This window comes from Erpetoichthys calabaricus, chromosome 17, assembly GCF_900747795.2.
Source record: "Erpetoichthys calabaricus chromosome 17, fErpCal1.3, whole genome shotgun sequence".
In the NCBI taxonomy this organism is placed as follows: Eukaryota; Metazoa; Chordata; class Cladistia; order Polypteriformes; family Polypteridae; genus Erpetoichthys; species Erpetoichthys calabaricus.
In genome coordinates, this window is record NC_041410.2 from 39,001,500 (window position 1) to 39,019,759 (window position 18,260).

Sequence of the window (18,260 nt, forward strand, 5' to 3'; positions counted from 1 at the left end):
CCTCAGCAAATCTCATCCTTTCTTAACTGCATACTGTTTAAGCTTTAACAGTTCCGAGTTTCTATCTACTTTTTTCAAACACTAGGCCAGTGGTTCCATTTATTTCCAATCTCCTAATGATCATGTGAAACATACACTTTATCGTGTTTAGTTATGTTTTCAAATTCTTAATTCAGAAATTACAGGGAGATTCACTCAAAAGATGCCCTGATTTTTCTGTAATAACTCTCGCTAGGATGAAGCAATCTGAACGAAACAACGTGCAATGTGCTCCTCAGTATATGGAGCTTCAAACAAGCCGGGATGCCCCTGCGTTGGAGTGATGAGGTGGGCGCCAGATAGCCGTTGCGATGTTTAACCTCCCTTTGCAACTTCTGGGTGCATACCCCCCCCATACCCCTTCACTCAGTCACTCGACTTCTCATCAGGATGGTGGTGTACCGTATTGAGTAGTGCGTCTTCATAGTGCAAACCTATTGGGTCACCAATTCGTTTAAGCGATGTCAGAATCAACTGAATGATCGTGAGTTAATGGAAGGTTACTTCCAGCAAGATGGAACAAAGTGACACACATCAGCAAGGAGCAAACAGGGTAATTTCAAAGGGGCTTTGCCACCATGGTCACTGTATGTGACACCACCAGACTTCTTCCATTTGGGTATGCTCAAAGGAAAAGTCTATCAGAACAAGTCTTGCACTGTGGAAGATTTGAAGGAAAGCATCCAACGTGAAATTTCTATTCCCCCTTAGATGCTTTCTGATACGTTCAGGAACATGGAGCGCCTCATCGAAATGTCTGGCAGAAAACGGAAACCACTTCCAGCATCACATTAAATGCAATTGATTACACATACATCAAGGTATACAGCATATTTTTTTGGTTCAGATTGCTTCATCCTAACTGGAGTTACAACAGAATGCTTCATCCTAATGGGAGTTACAACAGAATATTCAAGGCCTCTTTCGAGTGAATCTTCCAGTATTTTAACAGTAAATGCAAGAGTTAAAATGATATATCCTATTCATGAACAGATATTGTAAATTCTTAACAATTCCGAAAGGGTGCAAACAACTTTGAAAGTAATTTGCCAATTAATATCCCAAATTGCGTAAGTAAAAAATATCTCAATTCATAAAATAGCAATAAGAAACAATTTAAGGAAAACTACCAAATTGTACAAAATCGTCAACATTTAATCAAACAAAGCATTACAGATTGTAAGAGTTGAACGATTCACCCAGCTCAGGACAAATTTTGACGATTTTCTTATACTTGCCACTGTCACACACAAGATTCAGTATGATGAAAAGAAACAGAGAAATAAAAGGAAACTCCATGAACACAATTGAAACACAGTAAGTCAAAAAGACAAGTTATTTTCAGAAAGAGTCTTAAAGTGATTAAACTGAATAAGACGGGACATCACACTGAAGTAACACCCATACACAAATGATGGTACACCAAGCCAAGAAATCTCAAAAAAAAGTGTGAAAATCTCAGAATCAAACTGAAAAACATACATATAGCACTAGAAAATATTCGTATGCATTTTTTATGTAGAAACCACACAGCTTGTGCATCTGCCTTTGAATGTATAAAACTCATTCTAGAATTACCACTTTTCTTTCATAACCAGATTTCTGCACAAACCGAAAGCTCTCTGTAAACAGCTGACAACCTCTGCCCTTTTCAACCACAGAGGTTGCATTCTTAAAAGATGCATGTGTTGGACAAATGCAATTGGAAATTCCTGAAACATCTGGTGAGCATAAATCGTTGGTAATTTCCTCCACAAGACTAAAATTTGACCTGTTGGTGTAGGTTGCATTAATATTTGTGCAGAAGTATAGTTGTTGTGAGCCATTCTATTTCCTGATTACAGAAAAATGTACAGAGTACACTGCTCAGAGAAACACTTGGGTGCATCTGCAATGATAGGAGCCCACTGTTCAGATTTCATCTGTCATCTGCCCTTTTAAACCTGCTTGGAAGAATCTGATAGGTACTGTCGAACGTCTTACATATACTGATGGAGCCTGCTTCCTGTAAACACTGCACACTAGTCAGGAGTTTTTAAAATTCATAAACACGTGGGGAAATACGTAGTAGCAAATCAAGCACGACAGCAGGTGAGAAAATATCATTGTCTGAATGTTGCATAACAAGTTTGGATCAAAAAATATGCCAGCACATCTCTTCTGTGAAAACCTGAAGCCTTTTTTTCCATTTGCATTGACAACTGCCAAGTAAAAATGCAATCAATCAAAATGTTGAAAGAAGACAGTAACTCATTGTAAAATCAGGACTGCAAGTTATTTGTTTAACTCCCTGCTTTAACCATTTTAAGGTGCTGCTGCTCTGTATAGACAGTTCCAGACAATTCTCACATTCTCATAGTTAATTCCACTCGTAATTAAATAGAGACAAATATGAGTCTGACTTGTATAACTCCTTCATGACAATGTATTGTTAAATAATTATAAAAATGGTGTTGTCTTCCTAAAGTATGGTTTACACATTAGTACAATGTTATTACCAGCAATTCTTAATATAATTCAAACAAACAGGGCTGCTTTACCTTTTCAAACAACAACTAAGTAGTGTTTGATTAAGCCTATTTATACACCCTTCGTCATTTGAGAAATCTCTAGCCATTAATTATAAATCTTAAACCAGCAAAGTGCCTATATAAGCAAACAGACCCAACGGATGATTGAGAAACATGTTGAATCAATATTCAGTTTTACTAAAATATCAAACAAGCTATATCCAGAAGGATTTTCTGTCAAAAAAGGAAAAAAAAAAACAAAACATTTTCTTTTTCACCGCTAGGGGAACCGTAACCTGCCGCTGCTCCATCTGTTGCAGAAAAACTGGTACAAATTTGGTGCAGATCTTCACAGTTGGACCATATGCTACTTTCAATAAAGCAGACATCCAACCTGGGGATCTCAACACGGCTAATTTCACAGTTCACATCACAAAAATAGAGCTTGGAAAAAAGTTACCCTTTACCACAGCTAGGTCAAAACTCACATTCTGCTACCATCCCCAGGAGTGACCAACTGTGGACACAGGCTGCTTTTTCTTTCTTTCTTTTTTTTTCTTTTCTCCTGATTCGCACAGAATGCATCAATAAAGAATAGCCAGTTACTTACATGTAACGAAGGTGGGGATTCTTGGCGAAGGCTCGTGGAAGGATGATGCGAAGACCTGAGTTCATAATGGTGCTAAAACACAAATTAAAACAAAGAAAATGACTGATACATTTTAGCCAATATGATTTCCAAGAGAGGCATTATCATCCGTTTATGTTTTTAATGCATTCAAATGTTCAAAAAAGAGCTATTCTTGCTCCCCGCGCTTAGTTTTAAAAATAATCTCTTATTACGCCCTGGCAATTAATGTAAGAAATAGTCACCATTATTTGAATTTTTAGATGTTATTATTGATTTTGAGGTCAAAACCACTTGCAAAACTTTTTTCTCAAATTCGGATCATCATTCCATTTAAACAACTTACTGTAAATCATCTGATTATTTTAACAAATTTCTAGTTTCTATGACACATCCAATATTTATGAAGTAGTTACTTTAAACTGAGCACAACTGTATTGTAGTATAATGAAGCAAAATCATAAAAACATATTCTTCAAGTTAGCTAGGCAAAGTGCACAGAAGATTCACGACTAGTACCCTGCTGTAAGATGTGGGGCACATGGACAAGTACAAGTTAAAAAAGGTCACAAGTGAGACTGGATTTGTCCAAACACACTTTGGATGCTCATAAGTGAAAATGGTGGCTCTCTGGCAGTGTTCAAAGCAGGGGCTTTAAATGAGGTGCTAATGAGAAATATGCTAATGTGACCACAGGACAAGACAAATCAGTACTGAGGTAAAAAGGGATTATGAAGATGAGTGTGGGATTATAGATCAGGATTCAAGATGCTTCCAAAGGTCATGCACTGCGGTCATGAGACTGTGTAGCATTATTTCTCCTGTTTCATATAAAGGTAGAATGGCAAGGAGTTGCACTAGAAAACAGAATTGTTTTTTTTCAAATGCTTAACCAAGCAAGTATCTCTCTCAAAAGACAATTTTATAGCATGACTTACAGTCTCTGTAGGCCAGTGTAGAGTTCCATATCCACGGCATTGAGTGTCTGCAGGCCTCTCCAGTTCTCAATGTGTCTGTGAAGAAATAACAAAATGTGTCATTCCCAGGCACCCAAGGATAAGTTCTAAAACACAACATCTATACCCCACGGCTTGTCACAGTTACCATTAAATCCATCTTTTTACTGACATTATTCCATCCTGTTTTTATATTTGGATGTAATGGATGCTTAGACCATGTAAGTGTTACACTTTTCATTTGTGTATGGTGCTTAATCAAGAGGTCTCGGACACGAGATGTGCAGAGATAACAGCCAGAATTCATGATTTATTCACAATTAAGTAATGATTACTATATATCCTTTTACTAAAATCACAAAGTCACAGAAGCTGGAGCACAAAGGAAGGAGCACCGGATCAAACTACAGTCTATCACTGGGTGCATTCGCACACACCCACACTCTCTCAGACATGAGGAATTAAACCAACGTATGCAAACCCACATATTGCTCATGCCAGATGATTATGCCAACTCCAAATAAATAGTGGTTGAAGCATAAGTACTCACTTAAAGAATGACTAATTCATTTTTATATCAAATTCAAGTTTTTACTTGCACCAAGCGACCTAAAACACATGAACGTGTTAAGCAACAATTATACCAATCAAAATATGCAGAAAACAATCATTTTTAATTTTCTGAGGAGAAAATAAACTAAAGAATTGGTCAATACTTTGTCATAAATATCTACAAGATTTACATATAATGTGGCAAAATTTCGATAAAATCTTATGTTATCCCTGATACCTTATTAGTGGGGGAGAACAGTGGTGCAATGATTTGCATTACTGCCTCAAAAATCTACATTTTGCATGGTTTCCTTGTTTTTTCCATGTAGTTTTTCTCCAGGTACTCTGATTTAATTCCCATGTCTCAAAGATGTGCATGTTACGTTAATAAGTGATTCTGAATTGGCCCAGGAATCTGTGTGTGTGCACTAGCGTACCTAGTGACAGTCTGTTTCCTAGTCTGGGGCTGCTTCATGTCTTTCATGTGATACCAAGATAGGCTTCAGCCCACTATGTCTGTGAACTGGTTTAAGAGTTTTAGGAATTTTATCTTAGTTTATTATATTTAACATAATTATCAGGATGGCACTCCAGCAGAACAAAGATGACAGAGGAGACCAACCTGGTCACAAAGTATGGAACAACAAAAAGAGTTGCTACAAGCAACAGGCCCATAAAGATGTCTGATCTGTTCACTGTAAAGTGTAAAGCACAAAGCACTGCTCAAATTGTCATTTTCCACTTCTAACTCCACTAAAAGCTGCAAGGCAGAAGCCAGGGATGTTGGCAGACTACAGCAGACACAGAAAACAGAAGCAATATGGATCTGTCCTATGTTCGAGTTAGCATAATTTATAAAAAGTTTAACAACTGAACCAATCAGCATAAAGGTGGAAACAAATACTTCAGGGGCTGAATAGGTTGCTTCTGCTTTACATTTAAAATGCTCATGCTGGCTTCTGTGTTTTTAAAATAATACATAATCTGTATGTGAGTAAGTTGGCAATTCCTGATCATCAGTAAGAACACACAGCAGAATGTACTGCTAATAATTACAGGAACATTTATACACTGCCTTCCATTTGTGGCGGCACAGAGCCAAAGCCAGCAACATCATCAACAGCTTTAAGATACTGGCTTGCTCTAAGCTTATCAAGGGGTACACAATGATGACATCTCATACAAAAATTTAGGAAAATGAAGAGAAACCTAGAAACACTGGAGGGAGCCCAATATGTAGGGCAGGGTCAAGTCCAGTGGAGTTTTTACTCGCGTCAACCCTTCAAATACAGAAGCTCTTTTAATAGCTTAGATTCTGGTTCAATGTTCTAGGTCAAAGGTCTTCTGCATTAGCTTTGTCTTAGAAACTTGGTATATTTCTGTCGGGCATTTATCATGGGAAGCTCCATAAATTGGTTATTCCATGAGTAGATTCTGTTTTATTCATTATATACATAAAATGTTATGACACGGGTTGTCGTTTTTTGTCCTGAACGACCCACTATTTTGGTAGGTTTTCATTTCAATATATTTCTTCTGCACTCACACCATCAAATAATTTTATTTTCCAGAAGACAAAACACTTGACTCTACTATTTTGACTAATGTTTTTATTTCTGTCCAAAGCCTATCTATCTATCTATCTATCTATCTATCTATCTATCTATCTATCTATCTATCTATCTATCTATCTATCTATCTATCTATCTATCTATCTATCTATCTATCTATCTAAAAGTTATGGTTCTCAAGTTCAAGCCTGAATGGCTGCAGGTTTTGGTTCCAGTTGGTTTTAGAATCAGTGAGTCATTTTACCTTGAACTTACAGCATCTTATTTTTTATTTCGCTGGTCTTTTTTCTCCTACTCTGCAAAACCACAGTAGTGCAACATTTACGTTTATTACAAACTAGCCATCCCCCGCAGTTCCACCCGTGTAGTATTGAAACAGGACAGTGGTGAGGGCCCTGCCCAGCTGCCTACTCCTGACGTCACGCTTCCCCCTCCCCTCGGTCTCTCTCACAGATTATCGTGAATATATCGCTTCTGTAAGTAAACTTTGATTCTTAGAGTGGTAATAGAACTCGCAAAATCAACCAGAATGTTCCAGCAAATTATAGAAAAAAACCAATCTAAATCCATTAAGTAGTTCTCTTGTTCTAGCTAAGCTAGCATCTTAATAGCTAAGCAGAGGTAAGATACGCCCTGAGGCTGGTGCATGAGTAACGAGGGCTCTGCCCCCATTCCCTCGGCCCACTGCGTGTCTCTCAGATTCGCACAAATAAATCGGTACCGCAAGCGAACTATGATACATAGCACAGTGAGACAAGTCACAAAATCAACTGGAATGTTCAAGCAAATTATAGAAAAAAAATCTGTTAAGTAGTTCTCTCGTGAAAAGCGGACAGACATACAGACAGACAGACATTGGATTTTATATACTGTATATAAAGAGAGTTGTAGTAATATATTTAAACTCTGTTTTGATATTTTCCTATCAAATCACTCTTTCCAATCAGCTCTTTTTATTTAGCTGTATCTAAATAATGGTAATTAACAACGAGTGGTCTAGATACAGTACCAGGTCAAATGACACTGAATGTTGAAAAGCTTGAAAGGTTTCAAACACACTGCTGTGCCCATTTGTAAATAATGTCTTAAATGCTCAGGACACCTTGAAAAGCAGGCTGAAAGTCATGATGATGATGATGATGGAGATGGTGATGACAATAATAACATTCTTAAAACCAAGATAAAAAAATACATTACCCACATGCTTTCTAAATTCCATTACAAATTGATCAAAACCTGTTTTGTAATGTCTGGACTGAAACAAAAACACATAATCTAAGAAGTAATAACTTGCTTAATTATAGTAAGAATCTCATTTAATCAAAACTTGTTTTTGGATTAAAACCTGCAGCCACAATGGTCTACCTGAACTTAACTTGGAAACCACTAACCAAAAGCATTGACTTTTCTGGATCATGTTTGTCTATGATGTGCTTCTGCTTCTCTGGACGCATGCATTCTGCTGTTTCCAGTGGTAAATTAGCCACTTTCTGTCATTTTATGCGATATACTAAAAGTATTGGTACTTTGCTTTTTTTTTTTAAATACCTACAGGTTGCCTCTGCAATAGTTGAATCTCCGGGCCCACGTCAAAATGCTCTGGGATGCCCTCACCTACATGGACACTTCAGTATAAGCACCTTGAGCATGGGGAAAGTGTTACATAAATAAAATGTAGTATTATTATTATTATTATTATTATTACATGGATACCAGCTAAATCCAAACCTACATGAATTACTTGATGTGGAATCTTCAGATCAAAATTTCTCTAGGAACTATTCCCACTATTCCCTTTTACCAGCTTGACAGCAAACTTTATTTTGAAGATTCACAACTTTGCAATGGTCCAAATGTCTTTCAAATACTAATGGAGTTTTGCTAGAGTCATACCATGTCTCTCTTACTTTGATATACAAGAGGTCTGTCAAAACCTTCAGTACCATTCAGTTGAATTACTTCATTTCAGTTTTGAGGCCTTCCTGAAGTATGAACAGTTTGCCAAACTTTCTGAATGTTGATGCCAAACACGAATTCACCATAATTAGCAAACTAGCATTTATCATGCATAATCACATTATCTTTGAAGTTCTGATAAGGAATTACAATGCTGGTAATTTCCACATTCCAGATTAACTGTCACTGTTTCTTGTCTTGTACCAAGCTGGCAGACAAATGAGATCCTTCTATCCCAAACACCCATTATACAGTCATATGAAAAAGTTTGGGAACCCCTCTCAGCCTGCATTATAATTTACTTTCAACAAAAAAGATAACTGAGGTATGTCTCTCATTTCCTAGGAACATCTGAGTACTGGAGTGTTTTCCGAACAAAGATTTTTAGTGAAGCAGTATTTAGTTCTATGAAATTAAATCAAATGTAAAAAACTGGTTGTGCAAAAATTTGGGTACCGTTGTAATTTTGCTGATTTGAATGCATGTAACTGCTCAATACTGATTACTTGCAACACCAAATTGGTTGGATTAGCTCATTAAGCCTTGAACTTCATAGACAGGTGTGTCCAATCATGAGAAAAGGTATTTAAGGTGGTCAATTGCAAGTTGTGCTTCCCTTTGACTCTCATCTGAAGAGTGACAGCATGGGCTCCTCAAAGCAACTCTCAAAAGATCTGAAAACAAAGATTGTTCAGTCTCATGGTTTAGGGGAAGGCTACAAAAAGCTACCTTAGAGGTTTAAACTGTCCGTTTCAACTGTAAGGAATGAAATCAGGAAATGAAAGGCCACAGGCACAGTTGCTGTTAAACCCATGTCTGGCAGGCCAAGAAAAATACAGGAGCGGCATATGCACAGGATTGTGAGAATGGTTACAGACAACCCACAGATCACCTCCAAAGACCTGCAAAAACATCTTGCTGCAGATAGTGTATCTGTACATCATTCTACAATTCAGCGTAATTTGCACAAAGAACATCTGTATGGCAGGGTGATGAGAAAGAAGCCCTTTCTGCACTCATGCCATAAGCAGAGTCACTTGTTGTATGCAAATGCTCATTTAGACAAGCCAGATTCATTTTGGAAAAAAGTGCTTTGGACTGATGAGACAAAAATTGAGTTATTTGGTCATAACAAAAAGCGCTTTCCATGGAGGAAGAAGAACACCGCATTCTAAGAAAAACACCTGCTACCTACTGTCAAATTTGGTGGAGGTTCCATCATGCTGTGGGGTTGTGTGGCTAGTTCAGGGACTGGGGCTCTTGTTGAAGTCGAGGGTCAGATGAATTCAACCCAATATCAACAAATTCTTCAGGATAATGTTCAAGCATCAGTCACAAAGTGGAAGTTACGCAGAGGTTGGATATTCCAACAAGACAATGACCCAAAACAGTTCAAAATCTACAAAAGCATTCATGCAGAGAGAGAAGTACAATGTTCTGGAATGGCCGTCACAGTCCCCTGACCTGAATATCATTGAAAATCTATGGGATGATTTGAAGCAGGCTCTCCACGCTTGGCAGCCATCAAATTTAACTGAATTGGAGAGATTTTGTATGGGAGAATGGTCAAAAATACCTCCATCCAGAATCCAGACACGCATCAAAGGCTATAGGAGGCATCTAGAGGCTGTTATATTTGCAAAAGGAGGCTCAACTAAGTATTGATGGAATATCTCTGTTGGGGTGCCAAATTTATCCACCTGTCTAATTTTGTTATGATGCATATTGCATATTTTCTGTTAATCCAATAAACTTAATGTCACTGCTGAAATGCTACTGTTTCCACAAGGCATGTCATATATTAAAAGGCAGTTGCTACTTTGAAAGCTCGGCCAATAATAAATATAAATCCAAAGAATAAATAGGGGTTCCCAAACGTTTTCATATGACTGTACAACACATAGATGATGCTCATTTAGGTTTGAGGCTCATTCACTCTGGAACTCCCTCCTCTTGTCTATTTGTGTAGATCCACCACAGGCCTGTTTGTGAATATCCGTCATAGAAACATTCAAGTCACAATTAACATTTCATCTTGTCAACCTTGCAGTGTAGTCTACTACTGTATATGCTGTCGCTATTCTTTAAACTGACCTTTCTATTCTATGTTCCCTGGTCCTGAGTTTACTGGATTGTCAGCTCCCATTTACCTCAGTTCATATTTCTCCATGCAGACCATTTAGAATTTGCTTCCTTGTAGTTCACCATGTACTCAACAACCTTGTATTTTACATTGTTACTTTTGTTAGTTCTCTTGTTTGCCTTGCTTTATAAAATAAAGACTGATTTATTGATTGATTGATTGCTGGCATCTAACAGTAGTACACTATGTTGGGATACATCGATAATAAACAATTTAAAGACAGGAGACCCTTAACAGAAGGTAGAATTGTTTGGAAGTAATCCACAGAACATGATGGAGTCACTTAGTGCACCAAAATCACTGTTAAGGTTTGATTATACTGATAAACACAAATGCAGTTTTGAATGAGGTGTAATATTTCTTCATAGTACACAAAGCTGATAATAACTTTCAGGGACACTTAAATCTTGAAATTAAGTGAATAATTTCATGGGATTCTAATGGGAGGTTGGGGGTTCTGAATCAATGCTCCACAGTAAGCTAAAACGATTCTGTGAGATCTAATCTACCTCCCAGCAGATTGAATGGACTTTGTTTTTAACAGATTTAAAAGGAGGTTTGTGTGTGATGAACAGCGGTGACTATAAAGAACAGCAACCTTATGATTCACTAGAGTGATTTATTCTAAAAGAGCTGCTCCGCATTGCTGCAGCTCTCAGGTCACTGTATTCTGGCTCTTAAGCATTTGTAAAGGCAATGCATTTTCAGAGATTTTCATTTAAAGTACAATCTTTTTTTGTCCTGCAAACGACAAACTAATAATGTACACCAAGCAGTACTTCATATGCTAATGTTCATGCACTGCATCTGGCATCCTGTTTGTCATCTTCAAAATGAAATTACAGGATAATAAATCCTCTAAACATTTTTCAGCCTTTACTTGTTTGATTTATTTATTGGTCAAATAGGAAGACAGCATGGCGTAGTGTGTAGAGATGATGCCACACACAGACCGAACACTCACTTAAATTATGGTAACTTCTCTGTAAAGTGTGCAAGATTGACTTGAGGGGTGGGGTAAGATCAGGGAGCTGATCGGGAAACATCAGCATGAACATAATAATGATAGTAATTTATAAAAGCACACACATGTTGACGTTGGTCGTTTGAGATTGTGTCCCTCCAATTCAGAAATCTGTAAAATTAACTAAATATGTGGCCTAATGGCTGGTCTGGAGCCAGCACTGGAAGTATACCTGTTTCATCTTGTACACAGCCTAAGGTTGAGTCATGTATTCATGGATACAAGTGGAAATTAAGAGACAGTGCATTTAAGACAAAAGCCAGGAAGCATTACTTTACGCAAAGAGTTGTGGGAAATGGCAATGTGAAAGAAACATTAAGTCCTTGCAAGCTACTAAGGGTTAAAAGCTGACAAAGCTGTTTTGCTATAACGGCAGAATATTCATACAGGCGTCTGTCATAAGAATTAGTGCAGTAAGCTGACCTGGGACAATTTCCTCTTTAGGAACGTGTCTGTTAGACACAGAAAAGATGACCTTTCCTTCTTTACAGTTCATCTGACACAAAACAGAAACAGATGGCCCATTTGCGTAATAAAATGAAATGCTTAGGTAAACAATATTATGCTTTTCCATAAGTAAGGGGAAAGGGGAAGGAGGGAAAAAAAATATAAAGCTAACCGAAAAGGGGAATTGGTGCTCTTCTGCCTTGCAATGCATGAATCCATGTACTCGTCTATGACTGAATAAAAGCTGATTGATTTAAATATTCCTGTTTTCCTCAGAGGTTTCTTCCACAGCAACAAACTACCAAGACATGTTGTTGATGCAGAAAACCTTTAAGAGGTATCTGGATGAGATACTGGAACAACTTACAGTAGGTATTACCTAAACAAATGAGCTTGATGAACTAAATGGTGTCATCTTGTTTGTCAGATTTATGTCCTTATGGGTTTCCTCTAAAAATCCAAAGATATGATTGTTAGCAATAAACTTAAAAAAGAGACAGACTCTAATAAAAGGAAAAATTCTTCCCAACTCAAACAAAAATCACAAGGTTGTTCTTTCAATCATCGAGCATATGTGGGATATGCTAGAAAAACAAGTCAGATCCATGGAGGCCCCACCTCACAACTTACAGGACTTAAAGAATCTGCTGCTAACACCTTCTGAGGTCTTGTGGAGTCCATCCCTAAATGGATCACAACTGTATGAGAGGCATGAGATAGACCTACACAATATTTGTGGCTGATTGGTGTACTGTATATTCTTGCCATCTCTTATTAAAGAAATGTATTGCTTATGGATCAGTATTTCCTTTTAAACTGATAGCATGAAGTGTTGCAAAAGTTAAATCTAGCAGTCTCTGGGCAAAATAGAAGGGAAGGGCCAGACATGGGTTGAAAAGAGAATGGAACAGTCACACAAGCAATGGAAGAACACCATAGAGGTAAAAGGGTTTTGAAAGGGAAGCAATATGTCCTGCAGCTGCAGTGGGGGTTCACAGAAAGCAACCTATCCAAGGAATACAGAAAGAAATAATGTGAGAGAGAAAGAAGGATAGAGAAAGGCGAGAAAGGGTTGAGAAAGGACAGAACATCTATTGATTGATATAGTCCTGCACATGGTCAGAAATGGGCCTGTTGAAGGATTAGGTGCAATAGTACTTGAAGGGGTAAATACTCTGCAGACAGTTAGATGGAGAGCCTGAACTATAATATTCGTCTAAGGAGTGGTGGACAATTGGGCCATCCATACTTCCTGGTAGGGAAAGGTTCAAAACCTGTGCTTGCCTGCACAGTGGGGCAGCTAGAATTTTGCTTTGTCATTGTCTTTCTAATTATATCTTGGATTTTCCTTCTTTGAGTTTTTTAGTCTTATCAGACACATTCTAATGGCTGTAAAAGCTTAATTTGTGTTTCTATTCTAATTACGATCCATTTTGGAGTGTACCCAAGTGGGCACTTTGATTAACTGGCACAGTGATCTGGAGTTGGTTTCTGCCTACAACTTGAAGTTTCTAGAATAGACTCCAGACTCCTTGACCTTGACCTGGGGAAAGTGCCTGTAAGAATGCTGTTTTATGCTTTTCTACTTAACTAACTGATGGGGAGTTCTTATATATCATTACAGCAACTTTTCATGGACAGTAATGGAACTGCAATGTATTTCCAACTAATAACTGATAATTGTTAATTATGAATCATCACTTTATCAGCATTGACACATTCCCAAGAATGATGTGATTATTGTTATCAAGTAAATACCAATCCTGGAGTTAAACTGCCCTTTTCCGAAAGAAAAAAAAAACAGTTTCACCACCTTACACAGTTATTGCTCACAGGAAAGGACTCGACATTATTTACACAACACTATTAATACTAAAATGGAAGGCCATGGTGTTGGTACTGACATGATCTGCAATAGCTTTCCCATATTCAGGCAAGGACAAATAGTTCACATTCAACTTTACTGCCATGTGTACAGTGTACATTGAAATTCTTGCTTGTTGTAGTAAGAATAGTAGCGCTACTCATATATACTGATTACTGGGAAATTCTTATTTGTATGTCTAACCAACATGCAACAAATTACCACTCTCCGGCATCATTATTAAGAGTGACAGATTAAAATATATAAAATAATTTCATTTTATACAAAACTCAAATAATGCTCATCCATAGATTAGTGACATTATATAATAGATAAAAAAAGAATACAAAATAATACATTGAGTGACATACTGTATACAGTATATCATGCGTTTTTCAGTATTAGTGGACCTGTGGATAAAAACTGGCCCTGAATCTGTTTTCCTTTCTACTGCACCATGTGTTACATGTGCCCCGTGTGCCAACTTCACCACCCTCTTCAGTACATTGTGGTCTTAAGCTGAGCAAGTGCCATACCAGGATGCTATGGAGCCAAATGTCACAATTTAAAGATACAAAAATCACATCCAGAAAGACAATTTCATAAAAAAAAATAGACCAGGAAATGAAGGAACAAAAAAGGGCACAGCAAAGAGTTCTCTTTAAACCGGCAAAAGTCAAAAACCAAAAGGTCAGAAAGCCAGATTGTCTTAACACAAAACGTTAATCCAAAATTGTTGTTGAAAGACATGCAGCCAAAAAATCCTATCTGACTTAATAATCATTTTGCATATAACTGCTGCCACTCAGAAAAGGTTGTTAAATGGTCTTTTACATCTATAAACTTGAAAGTTACTGAAACCTCAACACCATCTTAAATAGTCATAGTTATTACAATGTCGCATACAGAGTAACCAGGAATCATATGAGGCACAAAATAACCCAGAAATTGAGTGATGGCACCATCAAGACATTAAAAATAACAATGTGAATAATTAATTGAAATGCAAAATTAATGTGCCAAAATTCAATGTTATAATCAACTAACAATCACGATACCAGTGAGTACAGAGTGCGATGTACTCCTGTAGAAGTTGGTAAGCATACATGGGATCATCAGTGCTTTCTTCAGAAGTAATTAAAGGCATTGGTGAGCCAAGAAGTGCTGTGCCCGTGCGAGGTCATCAGTGATGGTGATTTAAAGAAATTTAAAGCTGACGCCCTCTTCACAGCATCCCCTGCAATGTAGATATTTGTGTGTTCGAATTCTACTTCCAGAAGTCTCTACTCAGATCCTTGGTTTTACTCAGATTAAAAGAGATAAATTGTTATCCTGGTGTCACTGTGTCACTGACACAGCTATAAACTGTTATCAGGTCTACGATGGTATTATGTCGGCAAATGTAATGATGAAGTTGCAGCTGTGTTTGGCCATGCAGTCATGAATAAAGAAGGGTTGGGAGATTCAGCATACTACTCTGGTCCAAGGTTGGCACAAAGACCCAAGTCTGGGAGTTTGATAGTTCAGTAGTGTTAAATGCTGGGCTAAAGTCTACGAAATAAACATCCAAGTATGTCAGAATGATATGAAGTGAAAAAGATATGGAATCCTCTGTGTTGTCATCTGTGACCGTGATGATCTGGAAGGTTATATTAAACTATCCCATCACAAGTCTCTCAAAGTATTATATCACATTGAGGCTGCCTGCCACTTTCTGTAAATTTGAAGCAAGATTGTAACATGTTGGGAATAGAGACTGAAATACCTTATGAAACTAACTTGTGAGTCATAGTACACTTGAAATAAAGTCAGTTACATAGCATACTATGCTTAATACAAGTGAACGGAAATGAATCTTAGATAGATAGATAGATAGATAGATAGATAGATAGATAGATAGATAGATAGATAGATAGATAGATAGATAGATAGATAGATAGATAGATAGATAGATAGATAGATAGATAGATAGATAGATAGATAGATAGATAGATAGATAGATAGATAGATAGATAGATAGATACTTTATTAATCCCCAAGGGAAAATTCACATACTCTAGCAGCAGCATACTGATAACAAACAATATTAAATTATAAAGAGTGATAAAAATGCAGGTATAGCACACAGTAACTTTGTATAATGTTAACATTTACTTCCCCGGGTGGAACTGAAGAGTCACACAGTGTGGGGGAGGAACGATCTCCTCAGTCTGTCAGTGGAGCAGGAGAGTGACAGCAGTCTGTCGCCGAAGTTGCTCCTTTGTCTGGAGATGACACTGTTCAGTGGATGCAGTGGATTCTCCATGATTGACAAGAGTCTGCTCAGTGCCCTTCACTCCGCCACAGATGTCAAACTGTCCAGCTCTGTGCCAACAATAGAGCCTGCCTTCCTCACCAGTTTGTCCAGGCGTGAGGCGTTCCTCTTCTTTATGCTGCCTCCCCAACACACCACCGCGTAGAAGAGGGCGCTCGCCACAACCGTCTGACAGAACATCTGCAGCATCTTATTGTAGATGTTGAAAGATGCCAGCCTTCTAAGAAAGTATAGTCGGCTCTGTCCTTTCTTACACAGAGCATCACTATTGGCAGTCCAGTCCAATTTATCATCCAGCTGCACTCCCAGATATTTATAGGTCTGCACCCTCTGCACACAGTCACCTCTGGTGATCACGGGGTCCATGAGGGGCCTGGGCCTCCTAAAATCCACCACCAGCTCCTTGGTTTTGCTTAAATTATATCATGCACTAATGAGGCCTCATTTGGAGCACTGTGTGTACTGGGCTTCATAGTAGAAAAAGGAAACAATAGAGATAGAGAATATCTAGAGATGCATATTATGAGCTATGAGGAAAGACCAAAACAGCTAACATTTGTTGGTTTACAGTTTAAGCAAACTGAAATTAAGCATTGACAATGTAAGTGTTTACAATTATGAAGGAAGTCAGGAGAGTTGTTGGCAGCTGTTATTTAAAATAAACTCTTCATCTAGGAATGCAGGAAGTAGGTTAAATGTTAATTTCTACAAACTTTATGAAATTTTTGTATTCACAGGCAAGTATAAATACATGGAATATATATGAGGTGTGTAAAAAAAATAACCGGACTGATGCCATAAAATATTTTATTATTTTCAAATTTGCAAAATTTACTTTTCCCCTTCAATATACTCGCCCCCTACATCCACACAAAGCTGGAGACGTTTGTTGCATTGCTCAAAGCAGTGTTTAATGTCTTCTTCTTTGAGCGTTTTCATGGCAGCCGTCTCTGTTTGTTTCATGCCATCTGTTGATTCAAAATTCTTCCCTTCAAAATGATTTTGTCTTTTGGAAGCAAAAAGAAGTCACACACTGCCAGGTCGGGTGAGTACGGTGGGTGATCCATCAATGGGATATTTTTTTCGGTTCGATCAATCTGCTCCAAAACATCCAAACAAATTGCTCGCCGATTTTCCTTCTGAAGAACAGTGAGAACTCACGGAACCATTTTGCACAAACTTTCCGCAGGGTACGTTTTCATTTTATCAATATTAACCATTTCATTAATCATCCTAACACTTAGTTGACAGTCACCTCGCACGAGTTTGTTGATTTTCTGGATGTTGTCATCAGTCGTTGAAGTTTAACAAGAGCAATAACAACAAAAGCAGTCCAGTTATTTTTTATACACACCTCGTATTTGATAGAACATATGACTTTGGGGACTTTAAAATCTTGCTTTCATGAAAGTTAGTCAACAGAGATGAATGAGCAATATTGAGCTGAGTGGCATTCTCTTTGTCAAAACATTTGCTATATTCTTGAGCAAACACGTAACAATAGTCTTACTTATTCTGTCAATTGTCAGATTGATACTGTATATGTGCAGTGAGGACACAATGTAGTTATACAATACAAAACAGTAAGACAAAATATATCCGTGATATTTGTAATCATTATGAGTCCCTTTCTAGTTAAAAAATTGGGCTATCACTTCAAATAATGAAATGCACGGCAAAAATTAACACAGAGAATTAACATATTTTCAAACACCAAAAGTCTGGTTATTTGACTTAATAGTTATAGAGTGGCACAACTAAAAATGAATACATTATCACAGATTGAAAAAGTGAAGAGGTGACATGCTCATCCATGCAGCGAGCTGAAGTCACTAATAAATATGTCAGTGTGTTTTTTATTCCTTGCTTTGGTGTAAATTCCATTTCATTTAAAACAATGGAGATGTTTTGACTATATATGTGATACATTGAATCCAAATGCTATTACAGACCACCATTTGTTCTGGTCTGTAATTACAACTACAAGATAATCAATAAGTTTAATGTCCTCTTTCTGTGTACAGTAATAAGTTACTACGCAATAAACACACATTTCTCTTAAGCAAACACCCCTCACTGAACCTGTGGGATCAATGAAAATCAAGGAACCTTTACAATATTTTTTGTGGAAAACCAAAGAATACAGGGAGGGCAGATGAATTTTAAAAATCACAGGTAAGAAGTTAATCATTTACCAAAGACACCATGTAGATCAGACCAATCAAAGCGAAATGAGTGGATGGAAAAGAAGAAAAC

General features: G+C 37.5%; 1 protein-coding gene across 1 annotated transcript in view; it reads right to left on the reverse strand.

Annotated features, from left to right (window-relative positions):
* The window catches only part of ntrk3a (neurotrophic tyrosine kinase, receptor, type 3a), a 948,732-nt gene that overhangs the window by 785,496 nt on the left and 144,976 nt on the right, over positions 1–18,260 (reverse strand). The window contains exons 2-3 of the mRNA XM_028822657.2: positions 4,116–4,190; positions 3,160–3,231 (exon numbers count right to left, since the gene is read on the reverse strand). Coding sequence (XP_028678490.2) covers positions 3,160–3,231; positions 4,116–4,190 — 147 coding nt within the window. The remainder of the gene's footprint in view (positions 1–3,159; positions 3,232–4,115; positions 4,191–18,260) is intronic.